The sequence below is a fragment of the Parasteatoda tepidariorum genome, chromosome 5 (genome assembly GCF_043381705.1).
Source record: "Parasteatoda tepidariorum isolate YZ-2023 chromosome 5, CAS_Ptep_4.0, whole genome shotgun sequence".
Lineage (NCBI taxonomy): Eukaryota > Metazoa > Arthropoda > Arachnida > Araneae > Theridiidae > Parasteatoda > Parasteatoda tepidariorum.
Genome location: NC_092208.1, coordinates 60,857,056 through 60,884,541, shown reverse-complemented (window position 1 = coordinate 60,884,541; position 27,486 = coordinate 60,857,056). Strand labels below are relative to the sequence as shown.

At 27.7% G+C, this 27,486-nt stretch overlaps 1 protein-coding gene across 8 annotated transcripts in view; it reads left to right on the top strand.

Annotated features, from left to right (window-relative positions):
- LOC107440397 (irregular chiasm C-roughest protein) overlaps positions 1 to 27,486 on the top strand; it is a 437,750-nt gene that overhangs the window by 406,347 nt on the left and 3,917 nt on the right. For 6 of the 8 annotated variants that reach the window (XM_071181523.1, XM_043046457.2, XM_016053326.3 and 3 more), the window contains 3 exons: positions 2,150 to 2,324; positions 10,131 to 10,241; positions 22,492 to 22,703. In XM_071181523.1, coding sequence (XP_071037624.1) covers positions 2,150 to 2,324; positions 10,131 to 10,241; positions 22,492 to 22,703 — 498 coding nt within the window. Of the gene's footprint in view, positions 1 to 2,149; positions 2,325 to 10,130; positions 10,242 to 22,491; positions 22,704 to 26,237; positions 26,493 to 27,486 lie in introns of all 8 variants that reach the window. The other 2 variants (XM_071181525.1, XM_043046459.2) reach the window with 1 other exon arrangement.

Sequence of the window (27,486 nt, the reverse complement as noted above, 5' to 3'; positions counted from 1 at the left end):
TTCAACTGTACAAATGTTTATTTATGCACATGATTTATAACTTAAATTGAGTTTTTTTAAATCTTTTATCTGTAATCACGCTAGCAGGAGTAGGCTCATTTCTAATTTCTTTTTCATATTCCTTTTCTGAATAAATACTAAAAGAATTATAATCAGAATTGAAAAAAATAATGTTAGAAAAAATATTTCAAATATTTCTGAATTAATAAAACCTTTTCTTTATTGAGAATTACCTCTTAAAAATAAGGTATTTGACAGTAATTTGCATACTTTTGGCTGTACAAATATAATTTGTCAAATATACTTTTTACGAAATACTTACCAAGTACTTTTCTAAGAGTTGTGATAGTGCATTTTAATTGTGCTTTAATGCTTTAAATCTTATTTTTGAAATTTTGTTGTTTTCGATTAAACAAAATACAACATAATTTTTTTTTAATTTTTCGTATTATGTAGTTACGTTCTTATTCTATTCATATTTTTGAACGAAATCAATGTTCAAACGGTTTTATAAAATCGTTTAAAGAGAATCAAGCTTTCTTATTTTCCTTTAACTCAATCAACTCCATCATTGAGAATTACCTCTCAAAGTAAGGTATTTTATAGTAATTTTCATAATTTAAATTGAAATATAGCAAAGTTTTTTATAAAATACTTTTAATAAATAAATGCTTTTTTTTCTCCAAGTATAACCAAGTATTGTTCTTAAATGAATTCTGATTGTAAAATGCAATTGTGTTTCAATGCTTTGAATTTTATTTTGAAAATTCTTTTGTTTTTAATCAAACAAAAAAATAGAATTTTATTTTTAAATTTTTCGTATTATATAGTTTTTTCGTTCTATTATTGTTCTATTTTTTGTTCTATTATTTTTTTTGCTCTATTATTTTTTTGTTCCATTATTTTTTTGTTCTATTTATATACCAAAGCTCAAACGATTTTACAAAAATCTTTTGAAGAGCACAACTTTTCTTTTTGTTTCTTAACTCAATCAATTTCATTATTGTTGATTAACTCTCAAAAATAGGGTATTTTACTGTAATTTACGTAATTTAACATGAAATATAACAAAATATTTATAAAATACTTTTAATAAATAAACGTTTTTTCCTTCAAGTATAACCAACTATTGTTCTTAAAAGAATTGCGATTGTGAAATTTACTTGTGCTTTAAAGCTTGAGATTTTATTCCAAAAATTCTATTCTTTTAATAAAACAAAACACAACAATATTTTTTTTAATTTCTTATTATGCAGCTATTTTCTTGCTCTATTTATATTTTTGGAAGAAATCAAAGCTCAGACGATTTTATAAAATCGTTTGAACAGAATCAACTTTTCTCTTTTGTTCCTTAACTCAATCAATTCCAAATCCGTCAAACCAACAACTTAACCTCCTCCATGTATCCATTTTCAAACCTTTCGTGATCTCCTCTTTCATCCGTTCTCATTTTCATTTGCACTCGAATCGTGAGAAATGTTGCAGCTGTTTTGGGGCAAAAGGCAAGAGACTTTGACGTGTGAAGGCTGCAACTCTTCTGAAAATTTTAATAAATCTTTTGTTCTTCCCAAGAATTATTCCCAAAGATTTCCACTTTGGATTCCAAGAATTATTTCTTTTTCCAGATTTAGCTATACTTATTTCGTACGCAATTTAATTCAAAATGTGTTCGGCAAATGTATTTGCGATATATTACTTTATGGCACAAATCTTTTGCTAGAAGTGTTTGCTTTCTCTTGTCTTGTTATAATTCTTTTTGTCACAGACTATTTTTCTGTACTTTTATTAATGTATGAGATATTTGTTTAAAGTTCTCAAAATTCAACAAACAATATTTTTAAGATATTTGTATCTGACATTCCGGTTTATAAAAATAATTCTTATTTAGTTCGTATTACGTATAATTCATTAGTTAAACATCCAATATTAGAAAAACAAATTTCAACTAGTGAACGAAATTTGTCTTCATTTAAAGACGCTTTTGCCTTATTTTTTTTTAATTAAACCCAATAATATTCAGTCTATTCAATTTATAGGGTTTCGTGCGTTATTTCAGAATGAAATTTAATAAGGTGTATCGCGCAACTTTTCATAAAAATTATATGCAATGCCGTGTGAATAATTCAAGCAATTTCTTTCTTAATTTCAGCATGTAGATATAGATAACAACGATGGATATGAAATCGTTGAAGAAACGATAGCTGGTGGAGTGAAAAATAACCTCATTATACACAACGCTGATGATGATGATTTTGGCCAGTACAATTGTTCAGTGTGGAACACTTTTGGTCAAGACAGCATGATCATTTTACTTAAAAAGCAAAGTAAGTATTTAAAAGTATTATAACCCCATACTTTTCTTCTTCTGCACCTTAGAAATCACCATTACTATCCTTTACTATTATTTATTTTTATTTTTTTTGCAACACAAATATTTTTCACATAGTAGCATTTTTTTTTCTTCTTAAATTTAAAAAAAAAAAATTACGAAAACTGCAGCTTATATTAAACTGTGTAAACGAGATGTTTTTTTTTTTAATTTCTTTAGTTATAAATGAAAGAAAACATTAAAAATTAGGGGTAATTGTGAGGAAAGAACAGTACAATAATGAGCTATAAATTCGTACTTTCAATTCTATTAGATTACGAATGGGAACGTTATGCGTACTTAGCTTTTTCTCAATGCTCAATTCTTGGGAAATTCAACTAAAAATATAAACGTCCAAGCTCATAGTTCTCCTTTTCTGATATCAGTTGATGTCGTAGATATAACAACGTTTATAATACGTTTAAATAGTATATACTTAGTCGTATAGTCCATTAGAGTACATTTATAAATAAACAAATTTTTTAAATTAAAACTATTTCTTTTTACCAATAACTTTTAATTATTTTATTGCTGATAACTTTAAATTTAAATTTCAGTGGTCATATCAAGACGACCATTTTTAAAATTTCCCGAATTCTAGTGGAACGAGTCGTCGTTTATTTTATTATTTAAACGCAAACTGTTGTCAATGCTGATTCGAATTTCTCGGTATCAAACGACATATGTTCTTTTCAATATACCAATCTCCGATTGGACATTCCAAAATGATCTTTCACGAATATTAACTTCTCAAAATCGCACTTCTCTTAAGCATTCGATGGAAACGTTATGACTTTCGCACCCGAATCTCACTTCAGTTCACTTCTGGAAGTTCACTTAAGCAAAACGATTGAAACTGAACATTAAAAATCTTAACATCTTATCGTTTGCTGTTTTCCAATGTTAAATTTTCGTTTGACTTCACACAAATCTGTACAATATTTCCGAAATGGACTTTCGCCAAAGAGAAAACCTTTTATCATTGAGGAAGCTCTACTCCCCTCAACTCCCCATAACTGTTTCTCCTACTTTACGCCACGATAACATCTATGTTTGGTTCATGAGATAAGGGTAATAACGTAGAGGTGCTGGCTCGCACATCCTGGTACCTAATTATTCTACTTTTCTAGCGAAAGGGGATTTATGCAAATTACGACAACTCCCGCTGGGTAAAATCTTTAATTGTTGGCACTGTTTAGAGGTTTTAGATGGGTTGTATCAGAATAAGGGTAGGATCTCGATTCAGTTAGAATAACGAGCTGTTTCTTCTAGTAGAAGAAGATGTTCTTTCTGATGTTTCTGCTAAATTATTCAAACATTCTTCAGGGAAAAATTTTATTTCGAAGTGTGATGAATATATTAATATTAATAGGTATCTACATATAGTATAGTCTCTGAATCACTGATGCAAAATAAATAATAGGCTGTAAAAAACGTTTTGTTTGTTTAATTGTAAATAATGGTACGAAAACTTTGTGCCTTTGTTTTAACTTTGTTACTTGTAGAATGTTTTATTTTTATACAAAATCTTTTAAAATAATTTAAGGTACTATTTATTGACTCAGTTTGTACTAGTGGAAGAAATGTTTGAAATACTTTTTTTGAATGTCCTTATTTTCAACCAAGAGGTTGAAGTTTTCTAATAGAAAATACCGACCAGGACGAATTTTCAAAAATTAAATTCATTTTCTAAGTAATTGACCTGTTTTAAAATGCCCAATATTTACTGAAAAAAATTTTCAAAAAACAATTTTCAGAAAGCTTTTGAAAGATTATGCTCTTCAACCACATGGCTAAAAATGGAAAAATTCTTAAACAATACTATTAATTTGAAATAATGAAAATAATTTTAATAAAATAAAAATTTATGTAATAATTATCAAAAACAGAAAAAAAATAAATCAATAACGTGTCTAAAATTTATTTTTACAGTTTAGATACAAGTTTAAAAACATTTTAACTGATAAATCTTAAAATTTATAAACATTAAAATTAATTTTTTCAACAAATTAACTAAATTAAATTTACTCCATCAATTAATTATAAAATTAATCTTTCTCTTAAAATTATAAAATATTTTTTGGTAGTTAAGACATTAAAAGATGCTTACACTCTCATTAAAATATGAAGAAAAATATTTATTTCAAGGTTCAAAATAAGAAACGCAAGAAATAAACTGTGAAAAAACAAATATATGAAGATGATAGAAAATTAAAATAGTAAAAAATGTCAATATCAGAAAAATAAGAAACCTTATTCATTAAAATTACTAATAAAATAGTTTGATACCTTTTATTAGGTATTACAGAAATGTTTTTTCGTCATTCTTTTTATAAATTAATTAATAATTACCAATTCTATTCAGTGTTATTAAATTTATATAAAGAACACTTTACAAATATATTTATATAAATAAGCGCATGTTTTTTATAAATAACGAGTACTTTAATTCAATTACAAATATTTTTGCTATGACATTTTTTAACTTTTAACTTTATTCCGCTTAAAAAATATTTACTGGGCATTTTTATGTGAATGCATTTAGTTTTTATTTAGAAATATTTTTTTCGTCCTGGACCAATGAGGGCTTAGTACTTAAATATCTCCAACTGTGAATTTCTGTTTTGAAACTGAACTAAAATATGCAACAAAAAATTAACGCAAACTGCTGGAAACATTAATGACGTTTTATTCTTTTTTCACGAGTTCTGAAGATTTCTTTTTATTGCAAAAATTCACGGAAAAAATAAACTTGGAATGAAACTGATGGTTATAAGATAAAAACTATCGACCGATATTCTTCATCATCTCCAGAACTTTTAAATCTGAGTTCTTCTTTATTATTATTATTATTCCATAGTACGGTGATGGTGGGGAAAAAAAAGACAACTCCCTGTGACGATAACAGACCTTGTCACTTCATCAAAAATCAAAATCCTCCCTCCCCGACTTTTACTTCCATCATTCGAAAAAGGGTATTCGATCAGATTTTTTTTTCCCCTTCTTTTTCCCACCCAACGTTTTCTCTGACTCAGTTGGAAAAGGATTTAAAATTCAACTCCAAAACGACTTACACAAAACTTTCGCTATTAGTTGGAAAAATCTAAATCACAGTGTTAGGTAAGTCATTAAAATATTTTTGAAACATTTTTCTTTTCACATTTTTTTTCTCCCTTTCCTTTTAATGGTCGCATTATTATTTTTCTGATGAGTCTTTTTTAAACATCTATAGATGTTCGGGATTCCAGAATGTTCTACCAACACTTCATTTGGAAAAAGTACTAGTTTTGCATAATGTTTTGCTTATGTTTAGTTTTTCATCGATATCGTTGGATCAGTCAGTTTTCAAAATGAGAGGGTATTAAAATTCAAAATAGGAATATATTCTTTTTTTACACAGCTCTTTAATATTTTCAACTTAAAAGTCGTATTATTTTGTACTAAAACTTACAGGAAATTAGATTTCGATATGATTGGTCACAAACATTTAAAGTGAAATTGCCTGCAAGACAAAATAATAATTTCTCAAAATTTTATAAAAGTGTTGAATCCTCATTTTCTAAGTTAACCCTTAAAAGGTCCAAAAAATTTGCGTAGTTTATAAAATTTAGTCACTAAAATTTTTGTGGGGGTTTTTTTTGTCAAAAATAAGTGAAACTGGTTAAGATAAATTTCGTTTTAAGCCGATTTAACAATCTTTCGGTGCTTGTAAACAATTCATACTTGAATTATTTTTTTAAATAATGAAATTCCAATCTAATATTATAAGATAATCGAAGTTAAATAATTTATTGCAGTTCCGAAATTTTGAAGGAATTAAATCATAATATTTCACTTGGATGGAAAACTCAAACATAAGATTGTGTACTTTTTCGTTACACCTGAAAAAATACGTAGGCTATGTTATATACATTACCATAAATATATTTTTCAAAAAATTCACGCAATATTTTGCAAAAAAGCATTTTCGTCACTACATCTAAATGTTGAAAAACGAAACAAACTGTCCAGTTGTCATAAAAATAGAAAACAAAAATAGTTTAAAAAGCATATTGTAATTTTTTAAAGAAATAACTCTCCTCGGTAAATATTTAAGACAGGTTTCGGCTCGAGTCAACGAAGAAACAGAGAATCAAGGTAGAGAAAAGCTCCCCTTTTTAAAATGCGCATTTTCTTGTTTACACAGTATCAGGCGACTTTAGATATTGTGGCATGGGTAGTTCTTTCGATAGACAAATTATACATGATTTTCGCGATTAACTTTTAACTTATTAACTGTTAATCATTTAACTTTTGTTTTAAAATGTAAAATTTTTAAGGATTTTAAAGTGACATCCAATTTCTTTTTGCTTTATTAAAGAAGCTAAAATATTATATAATTATTTGTTTTTTAGTCTGGGGTTACTTACATATTTTGATTGAAGAAATCTATTAATCGTTAACTGGGTGTAAAGAATAACAAAATTCTAAAACTGGAACAGAATCTTGGAAATTTCTGGTTTGCCCCTGCATTACACTATGTTTACGATATGATGTGTGAACAGGTTGATACTTTAGGAAATTTCATTATTGAGATTGCATTCAAATTTACTCATAATTTTATCTTTAATAATATTATTCTGTATTTTAAAAATTCTAAAGATTGTGAGCCATAAATCGATTAATATCAAATAAGGAGTTGTCATGTTTTGAGTGTTACCAACTGCTTATTGTGTTTTCAACTAAAGTTAAATGGATTTACAAATTGAATGTTAAATCGCAAAAGTATTATTGTAAACAATGCAAGTCCAATAGCAATATAGAATATCGTGTTTAGACATAAAAACTAATTTAAAGTTGTAACCCAGAAGTTTTATTGTGATGTTTAACCACTGATTACACCTATGCTTAGTTTTATACTCTATTTTTATTTATTTGTTTGCAAACTTTACGCTATATTTTGCAATAATTCCTGTAACAAACGTTTACCGTTTCTATCTTTACACTTTTGTTAGTTCAATAACAAAATTAGTTGTACGACTGTTATAGCAACAGAAATGAATGTACAAAATCAGGCTTTCAAAACATTTTGCGTGTTTTTTCTTCAAAGCAATTTTTACAATTGTAAAATATAATTCCTTTCAAAGTTTGACCTGCAGTGGCATTTTGTTTCATTGTGTTTTGGAAACTGTAAATTTAGATAAATGATATCGATTTCGTTTTGTCTAAAAAAATCTATAATTAGCACTTTTTTAAACGTCAAAAATTCTTTTTCAAATCTCCAAACTGTTATGAATAGCTTTCATTAAGCTTGCTCCCACTTTACTTGTACTAAAGCCTATAGTTAAATTCCCTACTGTTTTCTATCTATGTTATTAATCGATTTCAAAGATCATTCATATCCACTTCTTTCTAAAATCCATTCTTTAATTAATAAAACGTTCTTCTTTTTCTGTCTCCTCCCACCTTACCTCACTTCCCTTAGTCGCTCTGAACCGCAAAATTCTGATTTTAAGCTTAAGAAACTATCCATGAGGCCCATACGCTCCGCAGAACATTTTCATTTTACGCTTTTATGATCTTTCGGTGAACAGGCCCAATACGGCGTGAACAGGCCATTATGAACCCTCAAATATTGCATTATTTCATGATGATAGCCTTTTTAAAATAAAATTTATAAATGGATGAGACCTGTGTGGGAGGAAATGGATCACCTTTTTTTTATTATTTATTTAAAGAAGCACGCAATCTTCACGAAATTCGGATTACTGAGTGAAAAAAGTTCATTTTTCTTCCTTCTTCTAAGCGGTTTTCTTAGTAAAACGAATGAAAAAAATTTGAATTTTTTTTTAGAATTTTTACTGGAAAGTTATCGCATCAAAATGACACTTTTCCAGTTTATTTGTAGACCACTGATGAGTTTTGTTTTGTATTTCAATTTTAATAAACATTGTCTTTGAAAACTGCTTTTGGTTAATTTATAAATAAACGTAACTGCATGACTAATCTAGTAAAAGTACTTAAAATGACTGGAAAAAAACCTACCAGAATTGTGTTGTAAAAACTAAAAAATTCGCCTCTGTTTAAGAAAAATATTGGGATTTTTTGAGAATTCTTGCAACAAAGTCTCATCAAAATGATGCTTTACTCATTTATTTCTAAACAAATTATGAGTGTTAACATCTTTTTTTTTTCAGTCTTAATCAATAAAATTTTTATTTTGTCTTTGAAACTGATTCTAATTAATTTCTAAATAAACATAACTGCATGACTGGCCTAGTAAAAGTGACTGGAAAAAAGCTAAAACTGTGTTGACTGCTGAAAAATTTTCATTGAAAACTTTTTAGTTTGTATTTGCTTATATATTTGACATACCATCTATACTTTTTTTATTAAATATTAGTACAGATAAATATTTCAATAAATATGGATAATATTAATTTTATAACTACACTGAAAAAGCAAGTATGGTCAAAATTACCAGAATATGGAATTTCTGGCTCTATGGGAACACCGAAAAGCTGGGTAAGTTTACCGAAGCGCCATGGTTATGATTTTAGTAAAATTAACAATAAAATATGGTTTTATAATCTGTGATAAAATTTGATAAATGGAACAAAATTAGATATTTTATCAACCATTTATTCGGTTATATTTATTTTTCAGTTTTGTATGTTTTACTAAATGTGAGATAATAAGAACTATAACTCTGAAAACTAGAATTTCCAGTAAATCGTTGCCAAATGAACGGAAAAATTGTTAAAAGAATAGTTTAAATACCGTATATTTTGTTTTTTATTACCAGAATTATGTTGTTGTTTTTTTTACCAAAAATATCATTACCATACAGTACGGTAATTTTACCACAAGTTTTTTCTGTGAGTAATATTTAGCTAAATATTAAAACTTCAAACAAAAAATTAAATATCATCCACTTTATTGGATAAGATTTTTTTAAACGATCTTCTAGAGAGGTAAATGAAGGATGTAGCCCCCACTCTGTTGAATTGGCTATGGACCTGATGTTAGAAGCGAATGGCCAAATGTTTTCCCAAAGCTAATGGCGAAATATCTGGAATTTTATGAAATTTACCACAATTTTTTATATATCTTTTCAACAATAATATGCAAAAATATAAAGAAAAAAATTACGGCATACCTTAGGACGATCCCTTAAACGAGTTCCTCTATACAAAAAATATAGATAGTATGAAAATTGAACAGTATTTTCTTTAGTATATTATATTTATTTTCATAAAGTTTCTTAATTTTATTCCTTACTGTTCCAAAAGTTATCATTTGTACTTCTAATTAGTGTTTCCAACTGATAAGAATTTTGCCAATTAAATTTGATTATATTTTGCGTTTTTTATTCGGCTTGTGTCCTCCTACGTTTCAATATATCATTCATTTCAAACCGAGAAAGGTTCCGTTATAATCTTGTTATCATGTAATTAAATTATAATCTTGATAACAGTCTTCATATCTTATCAGCTACCCTTTTTAAAAATTTTACCTCTTTCGCATGATCGCAATTTAATATTTTATTCTTAACTTTTTAGAAATATATTATAATATTAGACGATTTGGCTGGATGTTTTATATCAAATTAAATTATAAGTTCTTGGGAATATGAGCATAAATAGAATATTGTTACGAGTTTTTTTAAAAAAAGTATTTTATAACTCTCATTGTGAAGTTCTTTTTATTTAATTTGTATTTACAATAAATTGGTTTTCGGTTTGTTTATTAGCATCACTAAATTTATATATTTTTTTTTTAGAAAATCTACCAATGTTAATAATTCTTGCCAGTGTCATAGGAGGAATTGTCTTCATAGTATCCATAACAATTATCATTATACTATGCCTAAGAAGAAAATCTGTTATTAAAGGTAAGACTAGATAGATTTTTGTTGTGAAGAAAATCAATTTACATGCTGTACTAATACATATGAATACTATTTATGTATTTAATGTAAAGTTTGAACCAGTGTTAGTTTAAAATTATGAAAAATCTATCTTTTTTTTATCTATCATTGGTGGAAATGCAGAACATGAATCTTAAAACCAATATTTTATTTGGTTTTGTCAGTATTCAAGTGTGATATGTCTCGTTTTTAATATTATTTTCTTTGATTGTTATTTCTATTATAAAAGACAAATAATTTCATTTAAAAAATAAATGAAATTGCGGAAGATATTTTTCATCACTTCTGTTGCAAAAAAAAAACTCCTGAATAATAGTTTTGGATTCAACTCTTGAGATTTTATCAGTTCAATTAAGAATTAAAATTCAAAATTAAATTATAAGTTTTAATAAAATGCCTTGACACCGAAAACTGAAATATTTCAGTAGATACAAAATTACCTTTGATTCGGTTGAAGAACCTGACACTGTTAGAATTTTCAATGTCCATATAATTAACCTTGCAGTTTACAGTAAAGAACTTTTTTTTTTTACTTTTACGGTTTTGAAACAGAATGGTTAACAGCCTTATGGTGCTGCCATCTATGCGTGAATGAGAGTATTGTATTCTATTAGTCCAGGGTCACAATTGCGGCAGTTCAGGACACAGGAAACTCCTTATGTGTTGAAGAGAATGGAGAAAATAATGTAGTGTCAACACTGGAATTCGAACACTCGTTCCGTAGGATATGAGATTGGCAGAGACTTCATTAGGTGGGCCGCTGCGATAAAGTTCTGGTTTCTTAACCGTATAAGTTGAAAACAGTTAATAAACGATTTTTCTCATATGAAACAGTTTAAATGCCATCTTATTTGTGGTTATTTGACTGTTTCGTTTGAATATGGTAAAATAACAATTAAATAAATTGTTATTTAACCATTTTTTCTGAGAAACTTCTAACAGTGTATACACGCACATCAATAGTTTCCGTGAAAAATATGCAGTTATTTTTACAATTACTTATTGAAAAGAACAAGAATTAAAAAAATTTCTTAATTGAATGATGTTTTATTGACTTCTAATCGGTAGAAAAATTTAAAAATATATCCTTAAAAATAATGAATTCCTCCTTGGATTCTTCTTTCCTTAAGGTATCCTTATGACCGTTAAAAAATAACTTTATATCTATCCCCATGTTGATATTAATAAAAAAAAGTTGAGTTTCATTAAGAACGAAAAACTATGACGAATTACACAGTTGTTATAAATTATATACCGCAAGAGATTGCAAAGAAGAAAAAAAGATATGTCAAAAGGTTTCTACATATTTTTAGTGTTTAATATTTTATCATTTTTTTGAAAATGCTGTTAAAAATATGTTAGGTTACACTTTAGCTGAAAAAGTAAAGCTTAAAGCTGAACCGAAAAAATTTTACTAATCACTGTTTCACTATAAATTCGTAATATACCAAATCAATTCAATATTATGTAACGTTCATTTAAGTAATATTTTTTTAGTCCAAATTCCGCAAGGAATTTTTAAAGTGTTTTTTATCTATAACTAAAAAAGAAAAATCTGATAATAATTTAACCAGCGTTTAATTTTCATTTTTCTGTATAAATTCGAAATCGACGAATTTCCTTTAAGGCGAACATTTATTTAAAGCAGACAGCTAAGCAAATTCAAAATTACATTATTCAGAACACATTGAAACTTGTTACGTAATGAAGAACGGTGTAGAGTTGAGAAGAACTCTGCCAACTATGTTTTTATCGTCTGCAATTTTTCAAATTTTCTTTTCATTTTTTTACGTATTATTATTTTAGCCTTGTTTCTGAAACGACGCATCGCACAAATTTGAAAGCAGTGAGCTATATTTCTCGATTCCCAAGGATGTGGCGAACCTGTCTTAATCTATCCTAACATAATAATCTGCCGTGTGCTTTATAAATATTTCCTGACAGCCTTGCTGCGGGATATAAGTTTCCCTGTGAGGTTTAGGGAATATACTTAGAGCTTAGGGATTTATTTTTTCCCTTTTTGAATACTGCGCGGATATGTTAGCGAATTTCTGACATTAATAAATCATGCTTTCGAAATGTTATATGAATTGTAATAAAAATGTAATTAAGTTTAGTCTGACAAATTTTAATTTCAATGTGTTTATTTTTTTATTTAGTTTCAATTATTAAAACTCAAAATAATAATCCTCAGTTTTGACTTCTCAAATACAAGAAAAATAAAATTTAAAGAAAAGAATTAGGTTTAGTTGAGCTTAATAAAGGAATTTTTGTTACAAATTTACTTAAAAATAAATGAACTCGTTTCTGTAAATGTCACTGATCAAGTTTTTCCTTTTTCATTATTATAATTGTTGCGTCTTTTATATTGCATTTAATTTTACTTTTAAATTTGTAAACAAATTTATAGAATAAATTAATTATATGAGTTAAACAAACTTTCAACTCGACTAAGTTACCTTTTATGTTCTATTGCGTATTTTCTTCATTTCATTTTTGAAAAACTTAAAATTATAGATCGTTCTAAGTCATTTTCAAATTCTTAAAAAAAAAGTATGAAAAATTGCCTAAAAACAATGAGAAAAATTTGTTCTACATTTTTGTTAATTGTATTCACCTAAAAATTGACAAAGATATTTATTATTAATTTTTGAAATTCAAAAAGTACACTGAGAAAAAAAAGTATGGTCAAAGCATCCTGAATATGATTTGTCTCTATGAGAACGAAGAGTATTTGTAATGATTTTAGTAAAATTAAAAAATTATGGTCTTAAAATATCAGCGGTAAAATTAGTTAATTTTATTAGCATAAAATAAAAACTATTTATTCGGTTATATTTACTTTTCAGTTTTGTATTTTTTACTAAATGTGGGTGATAAGAACTATAATTTTGAAAATAAGAATTTCCGGTAAACCGTTACCAAATGAATGGTTTAAATACCGTATATTTTGGTTTTTATCTCCAGAATTATGCTGTTTTTTTACCAGGAATGTCATTATGTACGGCAATTTTACCAGATTTTTTTTTCACCCCATAAAAATATACACACATTTTGAAAGAAATAATATCTAAATTTTTTTCCCTATTTCGGGAAAAAAACAGGGACAAGCATGAAAAAGTTCCCTTTCGAGGCAACCGATTTAGGGTGGAGACCATAATAGCTGACGAGCTTCAGGCTCTGAATTAAGTAGTGGTTGTAAAGCAACATATAATTGACAGTTCTGCCCTATAGTTAGGGAAAATGGCCACCAAAGGGACAGAGCTAGATGAATGGCTCCATAGAAGCATCAATAACATTAAAAATAGAGAGAAAAATATGTGCAATGCGGAATTCTGTCATTGTTGATAGTTATATCTATATTTCATGATAATTGTACAGTGGGTGTTACAGTTATTATAAAAATGATTTAATCTATTTATTATACAGTCAAAATTAATTTACTTCTGAAAATAAGAATACGCGCTTTTTAAAGGTGTATTATTAGTTTTAAGCAGTAGAAATATTTATTTTATAGAAAAGTTATAGTCTTGAATACAAACCTTTACCAATTCTCGTTTTAAAAAAAAATCATAATTTATGTTAACGGACATGAATTTTTATTTAAAATTTTACAGTATTTATGTATTGTTATAATTAACTTCTGCCTGTATTTCAATCTAAGTAGTTCCAATTTCTGAAGAATGCTTTCTCAAAGAAATACTGTGTTTTAAACATAAAAAATATAAATTTTTAACATAGTTTTGCTTTTGAATAAAAGAATATTACCGATTTAAATTTAAAAAATAATGTGAAAGTTAAAGAAATTTACCTTCTCTTTCTTAATTTTACAAAAAATAATTAAAATTTTTAAGAAATATATATTTTCTGAGAAATTCTATATTTTAAACATAAAAAAAAATTATTTCTCTGCTCAGTTTACTTTTAAATCAAAACAATACGTTAATTAATAATTAATAATAATTTCAAAATACATAATAGTAATAATTAATTTCAAAATACATAATTTTCTATTGATAATTTTTATTACAGGAAATGAAATTTTTTTTATATAATAGTGTCATAAACAATTTCATTTTGTGTATTTGATATAATTTAATACTATTAATTTAATATAATATTATACTGTTGTTAATATATGCTATTATAATAAACTTCTGACCGTATTTAAAACAAAGTAATTTTAATTCCCATGAAATATTATTTTGCATCACAGTTTTGCTTTTTATCTAAAAACATTACCGATTTAAATAGGAAAAAATCATAATTCCCGTCAAAAAAGGAAATTTCATTTAATATTTTACTCTTATAATTATTTTTTTGCATTTCAAATAAAGTAATTCAAATAACTAAGAATTATTTAACCACATGTTCGTAATTTAAGAAAAAAATCTTTCAATTAAAAAAAAACTCCTTTTAGTTCATTAAACAAGTTTTTTATATTAACTACTTTTCATTTATTTAAAAGATTTTAAAAAATATATAAGAAAACCTTTAAATGTGCTGTTTTTTTTAATTTAATAAAGCTTAATTTTCAATACGTCAAGAATAATAATGAAATAAGCCAAGAAAAAAAATTTGCATTAATGAATTAACTAGAATATAGTTCAAGTACTCCCTTTTAAATTAATTATAATAAGAATTTAATACTTTCACTTGACTTAAAAGCAAAATAATTTTTTTACCCTTTTGGAATAAAAAATTTTTACTTCACGAAAAAATTTAACATTCAATAATGTAAAATTTTTAATTTTCATTATTTAAATTATATAATAATTTCAAGCACTAGGTTCAAATTAAAATACTATATGGAAAATGTATTTCCAAACTTAAATAGACAAACCTAATCCAACATTTAATCTTCATGGGATCCAAATTCGCATTCCATTCTTAAGAAATAAAGACATTTTTAATCTATCATTAATGAATAATTTTTAATCGCCCACCTCCCCCTTGTGGTTTAAGCTAAACAAATTTTTATCCTCTCTTTTTGATAATACATGTGGATATCCCGAAATTTTCGCTAACTATAACTTTGATTAAAAACACAATTTTGCAGTTAAAAATGATGCATTTTTGATCAATTCATAAAACATTAATTCACAAAGCATTCGGTATAGGGATATGTATGAAATGAAATATTAAGTAAAGGATTCCCCCGGTTTTGCTGTTACTTACATTCTTATTTTTATTGTCATCTTCTTCATCTTTTCACCTTTTTATTTCAATATTGAGTTTACGACTACCAATGTTCAACTCCATGGCCTTGTAATTTTGGACCCAATCCAGAAGACAAGGGAACTTCAAGATTAAGTATTGGGAGAAATTTACCTACGCAGAGACCTTTTTAAATGGAACTAATCCGCATTTGTTTTATATGCAGAGGAAAACCTCCGACCGTTAACCTGGCGGCAAAGGGACTCGAACCCATGATCCGTCTATTACTGAGGATATTTTACGTCAGCACTATGGTCGATGTTAGGCGAGTGCGGCATTCGTATCGACCACTCATCACTAGGATTCGAATCCTGGTCATCCCATTGGGAGGCGACTACTCTATCATTTGAAGATCATTTCGTTTAAATATGGCTAAATTTTGTTGATACAGCACGCAATTTCTTCCTTTAAGGCGAGAGTGGCTATGAGCTTTTTGCCAAAAATATTAATTAAAAAATCTTAAAAAACAAAAGAAATGCGTCTTACGCCTTTCCATGGTCTAACGTCGTAAGATATAATTTATAAGCGTCGTTAGATATATATATCGTAATATATAAGATACATATGAACGTCGTAACATAGATATATATACATATACATATATACTTATATGTATATCTATATAGATATACATATATACTTATATCATACCTTAATGTATTTCGGAACTAACTGAATTGACTGTTCTAATTCATTATTATATTTTATATGTGTTTAAAATTCATATTTCTTTTTTAAAAAAATTTTAATGTAATATTTTTGAGACATAGCTTATGCCCATTTTCACTCCAGTTATTGAAACTTAAACTAATTATTTTATTAACTATACTAATAACTATACTAATATTAAAAGAAGTTAAAAATTTATTTGCTTATGCACAGGTTTAAAAATGCACAATGAATTATTACGTAATGAATTAAATCACACTTTCGCTTTTTTAATTAATTAAAAAAAATTTAAATATCTATAACTTAAAACTTTAGTATCAAATCACCTAAAATATGTTTACTTCTTAAAAACTCAACCCATTTTGAACACACAAAAAAGATAGCTTACAATATTTGTTTGTGAAAATTCTAGTTTTCTTTAAATGTATTGAAATAAATTAATTAATTAAAAAAACTAAATATCCATAACTTGAAACTTTAGTATCAAATCACTTAAAATATGTTTACTTCTTAAAAACTCAAACCATTTTGACTGAAAAAAAGATAGCTTACAATATTTGCTTGTGAAACTTCTAGTTTTCTTTAAATATAATAAAATAAATTAATTAATCAAAAAAATTAAATATCTATAACTTAAAACTTTAGTATCAAATCACCTAAAATATGTTCACTTCTTAAAAACTCAAACCATTTTGAACGAAGAAAAAGATAACTTACAATATTTGTCTGTGAAATTTCTAGTTTTCTTTAGATGTAACAAAATTAATTTATTAATTAGAAAATTAAATATCTATAATTTGAAACTTTACTATCAAATCCCCTAAAATATGTTTACTTCTTAAAAACTCAACCCATTTTGAATACAAAAAAAAAGATAGCTTACAATATTTGTCTGTGAAATTTCTAGTTTTCCTTAGATGTAATAGAACAGCGAGAGAAAAAGACACATTGTGGAATTTAAACAAGACATTACAATGCAAGCAATAGTAAAAGCAAACCATTTCATTGAATTCAAAGGATTTAATATGAAATTTGAACGTAAAACGAAACAAGTAGCGTTTCCTTTTCATTTGTCTTCCCTTTTTTTATTTACCACCCAGTTGAGCGTTGCAAATGAAGCAAGGAAAAAAAATGTGTGTATGACTTCAATCTCATTTTGTATTACCGAAACAAATGCAAATAGCAGTAATAATACACGTTTCCCTTTTTCTTTATTTCTATACTTTATGCCAGCTTTTTTCCATTTTTCGCGAAAAAAGATACGGATTTTCATTTCGTTCGCAACTGTGAATACACCATTTCGAGTCGGCAATAATAATCCGAGACATTTCAATTTAAAGCTCAAAGAAAATTTTCTCTTTTATTATAGTTATTTTTTTTAATTTTTCTCATTTTCTTTTGATAAAGTCTGAGAAATAAATGAATCGTAGATAGATTTTTTAAGATAAAAAATTATGTGTAATTATTCTACTTGATTATATTGTTATTGTATTTATATTATTATGCATACAACCCGGTCGAAATTATACTGTTTTTTTATCTAAATATTACAGATAATAAGGCCATATAGATAAATAATTTGCTTATATTTCTAATAATTTCAACTAAATAATTCTAATGATTTGCTTAAATTCTAATAATTTGCTTAATAATTTCAACCAAACATGCCGTACCTAATTATATTTTAGTTATTTTGATAAAAATAAAGTAAATAACTCTTTTTTTTTTCATTATATATTTGTAAGAAAAATCTATTTATAAAGATGTTTAAAAATATTCATAAAAATATTTAAAATATATTCATAAAAATATTTTTAAAAAATTTTTAATATTTTTTTTAAATATTTAAGAATATTATAATCACGCGTAACTGTTATATACTGTAAAAACTTCCGAATAAAATTTCAGTAAAAAGTACAGCTGGCACTCAGGGTTCCGTAAAATCCCTTTTTACGAAAACAAGTTAAAGAACAAAAAAAAATTATATACCATAAATTTTACAGTAATAATTTCAGTAAAATCGCTCTAATTAAATAAATATTACTGTAAAAATTCTGATATAATATGGTGCAGTCTAAGTGCCGGTATTTTATACGGTTATTTGATCCAGAAATTTTGCCAGTGCATATAAATAGCTTTCAAAAATTTTAAAACAATTATATAGATTTCAAAACAAAATATCCAAAGGGTTATTTAATCGCAGTTTACCTCCAAAAAAATGTCAAGGAATTCACATAAGTGTTCTTAAAATTCCCAGACATCAACGAAATATCAAATACAATATCATAACTCAGCCGAGCCAGTTCATCGGGGTTGCCACGGCAAATTTACCAGGATAAGTTAAATTATTTATTTGCAGATTATCTTTAGCCTGGATAATTAATGAAATTTCAGGAATTACAATTAACTTGCTCTTCTTGAAATTTCGAGACACCAACACAATATAAAATAATGGCTGGAGCAAGTCCTAAACCATTTTCTATACACATTATTTGTTTACATTAGATATTTATAGTTTATGTAAACTTGCATACTGTAGTTATATTAACATTTATTGTTTAGTTTGGAGTCTTAGTACAGTAAAAGCATTTTGAAGCTGAAAGCATTTTTGCCACTGTTACTACTTGCTTTTGTCTATTTTCAATTATTTTCTAGTTTGTAAGTCAATATGGCAATATTACTCGCTATGTTCTTACTGTCAATTGTTTTTCTGTTTAATTTTATACTTTTTAAAACTTCATTTTGAACTATGAACATTATTATGAACTGTTAATAATGTGACACCTACAGAAAACCGTTTAATGGTTGCTTAAAATTCGGCAAATACAAATTAAATGAAGACATCAAACAATCTTAGAACTTTGCCGAGAATACTTAGAAAACAGATATCTCTCTCAAATTAGTTGCGCTTATTTACACCCATGCTAACGCCAATCGTAGAGTTAACACATCGCCAAGCCGTTTACTTTTGTGGACGCAAAACTGTCACTAACAGTGACATCTTGTTAGACTTTAAACCGAACAAAATGTCGTTGATTTCTCGACCCCCTCTTTCGTTTCCTTTAAAGGTCTCCGTTATAAAATCAATATAGTCTCTACGCTAATCAACGCGGAGCCCAAGAATTGAATTCTAAGTCCCCATGGGTGCAAAGTCTTTGTCTAATTTCTAGAACGGTTCGTCGTCTATCCCTCGAGTAATCAGACCTTGCGAGCTTTTCCGGTTCATAGTTATTAGTTAGAGCTTAATGAAATGATCGATCCGGAGTTCCGGTTCTGTATGTTCACTGGTCAGGATAAACTACCATCCACTCCCAAGTCTTTGATAAACTAAAAGTTAGCTCACGTAAGGGTAAGAAGGCGCTGTCTTGTTATAAATTTTGAAGAATTTTAATTGTGTTCCAGCAGCCGTTGCCACTCTGTAATATCACGTCCAGGTACTTTTTTAGTTATTAAAAGAGGAAATATCAGTTTAATAGTTGAATTACGCTTATCAATGTCATACAAATTGATATCTTAATTTCATTTATAATATCTTTTTTAACTACGACCAAGTTTCTGAATGCATTCGCTTATAAAGTTAAATGAATTACTCCTATATACTCTGCCCAAGTTTTTAAAGAATTAAAAGTTAGCTCACATAATAAGATACTGTCTTATATTTAATTATGAAGAGTTTTATTTGTGTTTCGCGGTCGTCTGTACTTATAATACTATCATGTCCCTTACTTTTTAGTTATTAAAAGAGGAAAGAACAATTTAATTATTTAAATAGTTGTTTTGTACTAACGCATTATAATTCTAATTTGATTCTTATTTTAATTTCATTAACCAAAATTTTTGATAATGATCAAGTTTCTGAAAGCAGTAACTAGTGAAATAGTTAACTGAAACTACTTTTATTCATCTACTCCGAGTCATTAATGTCCCGCAATGATCGTTAAGACGCGGCTTCCAGTAGAACACCGAAGTCAAGGATCACTGACTGTGACCAACGTAGAAACCGAGGGTACGGGGTATCGATCCTCGTTAAACTGTTCTACCGTGAAGAGCTCGATTTAGCACGCAAGTCGTCTGGCTACCAAAATCAGAGGAGCCATGCCCTCTGCAGATGATCAAAATTGTGATGTCTTAAAATCATCCTTAGGGATGTTTCCCAGACCATCGCTAACAGCATATTATGCATCTCTAGTGCGAGTTAAATAAAAGTACCTATCTACCGAGTCATTAATAAGCAACAAGTTAGATTACATAAGTGTAAAAACAATATATTGTTTTATATTTCTCCAGTACCTTTTAGTATACCTTTGTTAAGAAAAAGTAGGGCAAGTTAATGATTTGAACATATGAATTACTTTAACATACAATATTCTAAACTAATCCTTATCTTAATTTCACTAAAAGTATTTTTTTTTACTTATGATCAACTTTCTGAATGCAATTATTATTGGAATCTAACATATGAGACAACTCTTATGCACACTTCAAGTCAAAGAAGAAGGTTCTGTCTTGTTTTCAATGGAAATATTAAATTACGATTATGAACTCCTCATATTTGTTATAAAAATAAACCTTTAATTTTGAATTTTACTTTAAAAAAATTACTACTGATGAAAATTATTTGTGTTTACTAATAAATTTCAATAGAATCAGAAGGAAAATAGATTCATATGATATTTTTCATACTATTAACCAATCAAATATGATTCAAAACAAATATTTACATGAAAGAAATTAATGTTAAACATAAGAAAGGGGGCATAAGAGATTAGAAATCTTTATATAATACATGTATTTTAATTGAGTAATTTCATATTACATAGAAAACAATGTTTTTTAATAAGAAACAACAATTATAGCCTGACAATCATGGGGGTTGGTGAGCGGTAGCGAACAAGGGACTTAGCCTCTGAATATTATATACTGAAGTCATCGTTCTATTCCGATTTGTTTAAAACATTAGTCAAGTTATCTCCCCTACCCCTTGTAGTTAATTAATTAAAATGAACGAATAATTTCATTAAAAGACTCTTTAAAAAATTTGAGATTAATTTTCCATATTAACGAAATAATATAACATTAGTTGATTGTTATAAACCCCTTGCTTTAAAATTGTATCTAATTAAGAATTTTGAAAATGACCTTTCATTACAAAATAATGAATATTTCAGAAACAGGTAGAAAAATCGCTCTAAAAAATTAAAACACTGTTAAGTTAGCCTTAAAAAACGTATTGATTTTTAACGTATTGATTAAAAAACGATAAAAAGAAATAAGAAAAACTGTAGAAATGAATTATATTTTTTTATTCTAAAATATCAGAAAACTAGCCATAAGGTATCGCTGTACATTTATTTTAATTTCACTTTCTGGGACAAAATGTTGCGAATTTCGCAATATTGAATAGCACTTTTCTTCTAACAGAAAAAAATGTCGTAAAATTTCAACTTGTAATACTTTGAGGGCACTTCATTTTAAAATTATAAATAGTTTTCAAAATTATTTTTTACAGGTTATATGTATGAAATACAACTGATACATTTATACAATGTAATTTTGATTTTAAAGAAATGAATAAAAAAAACTTCTTTAAGTTTAAAAATTATTTCAAAAAACAGAACCTTTACTTTTAATTTTACTTTGCTGAAAACCATATCCTTTTACAATATATCAATTAATTAATTACCATATAAATTAATAAAAAAGTCCATATATTTTGCAAAATAAATAAAAGGCGTAAGCGCTTGTAGATTCCTAGTAAGCTTATTTCTGCTGACAAAGGGGAAGGTAATGCTTAAGTAAGACATGAAAATCTTAACAAATAACTTTCAAAAATGCACTGAGAAAAATGTCTCATTTTGATAAAATAAAATAAAAATTAAGTTTAAAGAAAGAAAAAGTTGGACAAAAAATTTTCTAACAGTTTCAGAGGTACCACTGAAAAAAAATGAAAAGATTTGTAAGGAATTTTCCACTTGTGGAAAGTGAATTATATTTTTGAAAATTTTTATCTCATATTCGAATTTGATCCCAAAATTAGAGACTTCTGTTTAAAAAAATTAAATCAAGGGTCGTTTGCGACTTTCTTACGTAAGCATGGGATAAGATTTGTGGCTTGTATATTTTTGCTGACAAAGAGGGAGGAGGAGCCCAAAATTACAACAACAAAAAAACGTGCTTTTGTAATATTTGAATGACCCTCAATAAAAAATTGTGTTATTCGAATACATTTTTTTGTCCTTTCTAAAAGCAAAGCAATAGAAGAAAAAAATTTTATTTTCTCAGGGTTTTTTATTTCTGTTATTTTGATTTCTGCGCTTATTATTTCCAGATGAGGATTATGGGTCTGAGAAAAAAACGAAACAGTCGGATTCGGCGTCGTCCGGGGACTCGGACTTTAAAGCCGAGATCCGGACTGCTTCTTCCCTCTCCAACAATGAGCATGACAGGAGCTGGGAGGAAAATAGTGACCGGGCAGCTCAAGACAACATTTTCAAATACAATCCCAGCGACTACACGGAGAGTAACTTTCCACCCAAACCGGTAAGACATTCAAACTCAAGTCCCACGGCTATCTCTTCTGCCTGAGGACTCTATCTATCTCTGTCTCTATCTATCTCTATCTCTTCTGTCTCGCACCATTTTATACCTGGGAATCGGGGAGAAATTCCTCAACATAAGTTTAATGACCCAAATTGCAGTTAATTGTTTACCAAACACCTCGCAACTTTCCTCGTCCAATAAGTTAAAACGTCGTTCGCGTAATTAAGGTTTTAGAAGATAGATTGAAACAACGTGCTTACAACTAGTAATTTTCCACCCATTAAAGTTTAGTTTTCATATTTAAACTAAACGTTGTAGTCGTCGTATTTATCGAGCTATTGTATTTCTTGAAAATAACCAAGTGAATATTAAAATTTCATTTCCTGAGACCCATGAATCAAAATGCTTTTATTCGATAAAGAGAATGGAGAAAGGCCCAATCACCATTTAAATTCAATTAAATATCAGTTTCGTTAAAAGCATAAAAATGCTCACTATATGGCAAACCATTAAAACGCTGAGCTCATTTATACTTATTTTTAAAAATGAACCATTTTTATATTAAAAGGGGAAACCACCCAATTGCCATTTCAGATTATAAAAGTTTACTCCAATTGAAACTGAGTACTAACTAGATGAAGAACTATCAAAACGTCATTGAAATTCATTTAATTGTCACGTGAAAAGCATGAAAATAACGTTTGCAAGAGCTACTCAATCGACTTTTCAATTCATTTAAAGATCATTTGAATTGAAAACTATTTGTGTTAGAAAACTTACCATCCACCTTTTCAAATGAATTAAAAATCACTTCTTATAAACACACGGCAATTCTCATTGCGTCATACATAAAAAGCTACTTGAATATTGACTCCGTACAAACAAATATAATAAAGAACAATTGTTTTATCTTGAACGATTAAGTTACATTTTGTGAAATGGCAACACTCCGTATTGATTTCGAAAACTAAAATCAACGTCAATGGAAGTTCTATTCACGAGCAATGTACGGTTTGTCACTTATCAATCAATTAAAAGTAAACGTAAAGCAACTTTAGAAAAGACTTCATTCAATTAACGACATTATTTCTATTTAACTATTTCTCTGACACCACAGTGATCTTGCTGTTGAAGAAGCAGAGATGAAATGAATTAGGAATTTGTAAATGGATTTAGTCTTTGAAGTGATTTAAGTTTGTTCAACAAATCGTTGTTGACGTTTCATTTAATAAAAGCTGTGAAATAGTTAATATTTTATAGCGAATATAGTTTGAGTATGAAATTTGAAACTTTTACAGTGCAACATCTCTTAAAAAAAAGAAAGAAAAATGTTAAGCATTTTATATTTAAAACGTTTGTCTTGCACTCGATTTTGAATTGAGTTTTTAATCATAAATACCAGTGTTTTACATAAATTTTAAATAAAAGTGTTGTTTAACGTTGTTCAAAAACTTCTGCAATCGTGCACAGAAACAATACTTAAATATGTTACGGAAACAAATCAAGAACGAACTTTGCAATTGTTACATAAAAATTTATCTTTAGTGCATTACTTTTCATACTTAATGAGATAGTCTCCTGCAAACGATATTAAGTAATCTGAAATTGTCTTAGAACTGTAGTGCCGCCATCTAGAGGATTATAAATGATATATTTTTTCTTTCAAAAAATTACCTATTAGTTTTTAAAAAATTTGCATTTTTGCGTTTCAATCAATTCCTATCTAGCCATATAATGTAAAACATTTTATAGTATTTAATCAAAATATATATATTCTTAAAAAACTAGTTCGTTCAAAATAATTTTAATACCTAACAAGTATCAAAATATTTACGTATTATAATACATTATGAGTTTCAAACAAAGTTATTCTGATTTATTTTACTTTTGTGTGAAGTGTACCCCGAAAATTTTGCATTTGTATTTCCCTCAGATCAAAATACACCTAATTTCTTTTGCATTATAATTATTTCTTCTTAAAAGAATTGCATTTTGCTTGTTACAAAAATCACGCTTGTATGCATGATCACTGCACTAATGCACATAATCATTCCTCATATTTTGATTTGGTTCAACTGTTCTTAATTTCATAGTATTTAATTTAAAAAGAGTAATTGTTATGTAAATACTCTGAATAGAGGTTTAATTCATATAATGATAGAGGATTGGATGGAGGATTAATTCATATGTTCCAGTGATAGAGATTTAATTTTTTATGCTTCCGAACCCACAACTTCCATAATGCTACAATAAATCCTCAATTGTAGATTAAATATAGGTCAGAGTCAATCGGCACCGCGCTATAGAAAGAAAAATTTTAGAGTTTCTTTCTGTATCACAAATGCGAATTAAGTTCACTCAAAAAAGTTTTTATGAAATACTTAACTCAAAAGTTTCCTTGTCTTTTAGATTTAATATTAAATGGATACCAGAGTGCTCCATTCATATTGATCTGTCGATGATGTAAAAAAAGCGAATATAAGTTAATAACCATTTAATTACAAAAACCCATTTTAAAAAAGATGTGGTCGCTTAAAGATCTGCCCATGACCTTATAGTAAGACACGGTTCTCGGTAGATCATCTAGGTCAAACATCACTGCTAGCGGTCAGTAAGCGGGCGAGTGACTGCTTTGATCAGCCTGCGAAGGGACCAAGGGTGAGTGTTATCGGTCATCGTTAAAATGATCTATCGTTAAGTTCTCGACTTCGCACCCATGTACTCGGGTTACCAAAGCGGTGAAGATATGTCCTCTGCGGTGGATCACAATTGTGAGGGCATTTCTTCTAATCATCCTCAAGGACGATTCCCTGCCTATCGCCAATAGCCCATTGTGCAGCTCTATTGCGCCGTAAATAGAGTAATACTTCAACTATAATTCATAGAAATTTTGCAAATAATGAATGTTTTGGAGTTAAAACATATCTTGCAAGATTAAACTTTTAGTTTGACGCTCTATATAAATATTAATTTTATCGTAACCCTAGCAAGTATTTCAAAAAATTTTATGTTATTTATAATCCAAATTTAGTACCAAATCTTAACGCAGGATTTACATCCATTAATCCTAATCCGGTATGTTTCTGACTGACCCATGTGGAAAGAAATTTGTGTTATGTATAAAAGGAAATACGAAAACAATCAGATTGCTGATTATGATTAAAAAGATTTATCACGACTCTATCTGAAATAAAATTCTAAAGATAGATATACTTACAATTCTAAAAAATATGATAGTATTTAAATACATAAATTCTCATTTTTAAATGGAAATATAACAACAACAGAAATGTAGTTATACTAAAAAAATTTCAATTGTCATTTGTTGCATGTCACATATATTTTTTAACGAGACATATCATGCTATGAATAGTGTACAGGTTTTTGTTCATCAAATATTAAATATCAAGCGTTTTACTTGTTTGAATACTAAAACATGTTTCGTTTCATCTGCATTTCCAACCCAGCAGAAAAACATTCAAAATTATACACCCTTCAGCCTAGAAGTTGACGGTGTGTCCTTCTCCTCAATAGGCATGAGTGAGGTGAGGCAGACTCTCCAACCCTATGAACCAACCTCCGGATTAACCAACAACCGTCCTCACTTCTACTTCAACTACCAACACAACAATCAACTCGATTCTCGGGGATACCCGAAAGCCTCTTCTCCTTCTCAGCCTTCTTCTTCGCATACCCTTCAACCTTCCTACATTCTAAACAACAAGCCTAATCTTGAATGTTCTGGAGAATCACCATCACGAACTCCAGACCTCACAGAATGTGTTTGGGGTCTGTTTCTCCTCTTTCTGACAATGCACGTTCTTGCATGTTTCAGCATGTCATTTCTTGATTTTGAATTAGTTTAATCATCAGCCATTATCTATTTATACTAAGTCATTTCTTAGAACCTGCATTTCAATTTTCTCTTAATATAGTACCCAAGTATCATTTCACAAATAAAAAGCTGGTATCAAAAATATTTATGATATACAAGATAATTATGCCTGCTTGGACACTTAAAATGTTAAAAAATATAGTTGTAGTCTAGAATTCGTTTTTGGATGTTTCATACTGATTATATAATTGTAATAATATAAATTGTTTAAATAATAAAATGTAGTCTAGGACTAAATTAACCCTCAAATAAAGTAAATGTTTAGAATCGGCTTTCAAGGTATTAGACCATAAATTAAAGTTACAAATTTGGCAATTAAATTTATGGGCCAATCAGCGACTTTCCGAGCAATGTGCCAGAAAAATGATGAATGATTATAGCACCATTCGATCAGCTTAATTCCCAGAGAGAGAGAGAAAAAAAGAAAAACTTTGGTGAAATATAAGAAATATTTAAATGTTGGCAAAAAAAATTTATAATAATAATCTGTTTGATACCTTTAGTTAAAATGAAGACAAAAATGTTTCGTTTGATATTAATAAACGTATCCATACTGTAAGTGCTTGCTTTTAATTTTAAAAAAATTATTGAACTTAGTTATGAAAATGGCTACTAGGAATTAAAATCTTAAAACAATTGCACTTGCTTGTTTGTTCTTTTAATAGCATGAACTTTCCCACATTGTCTGTACTTTCTTTTAACAACCTTCTGCTCTAAACTCATATTTTTTTAACCTATGTTTAACTGGGATAGATATGATAGTATTCACATTAAAATTTACAAAATTTATTCGATGTTTTGCCCCACATTTACAATGAAAATGAGACTATTTATTGTTGCATAAATTATAAGTTGGAACTTGTTTTAGAATTTTAGAAGAACAGATTA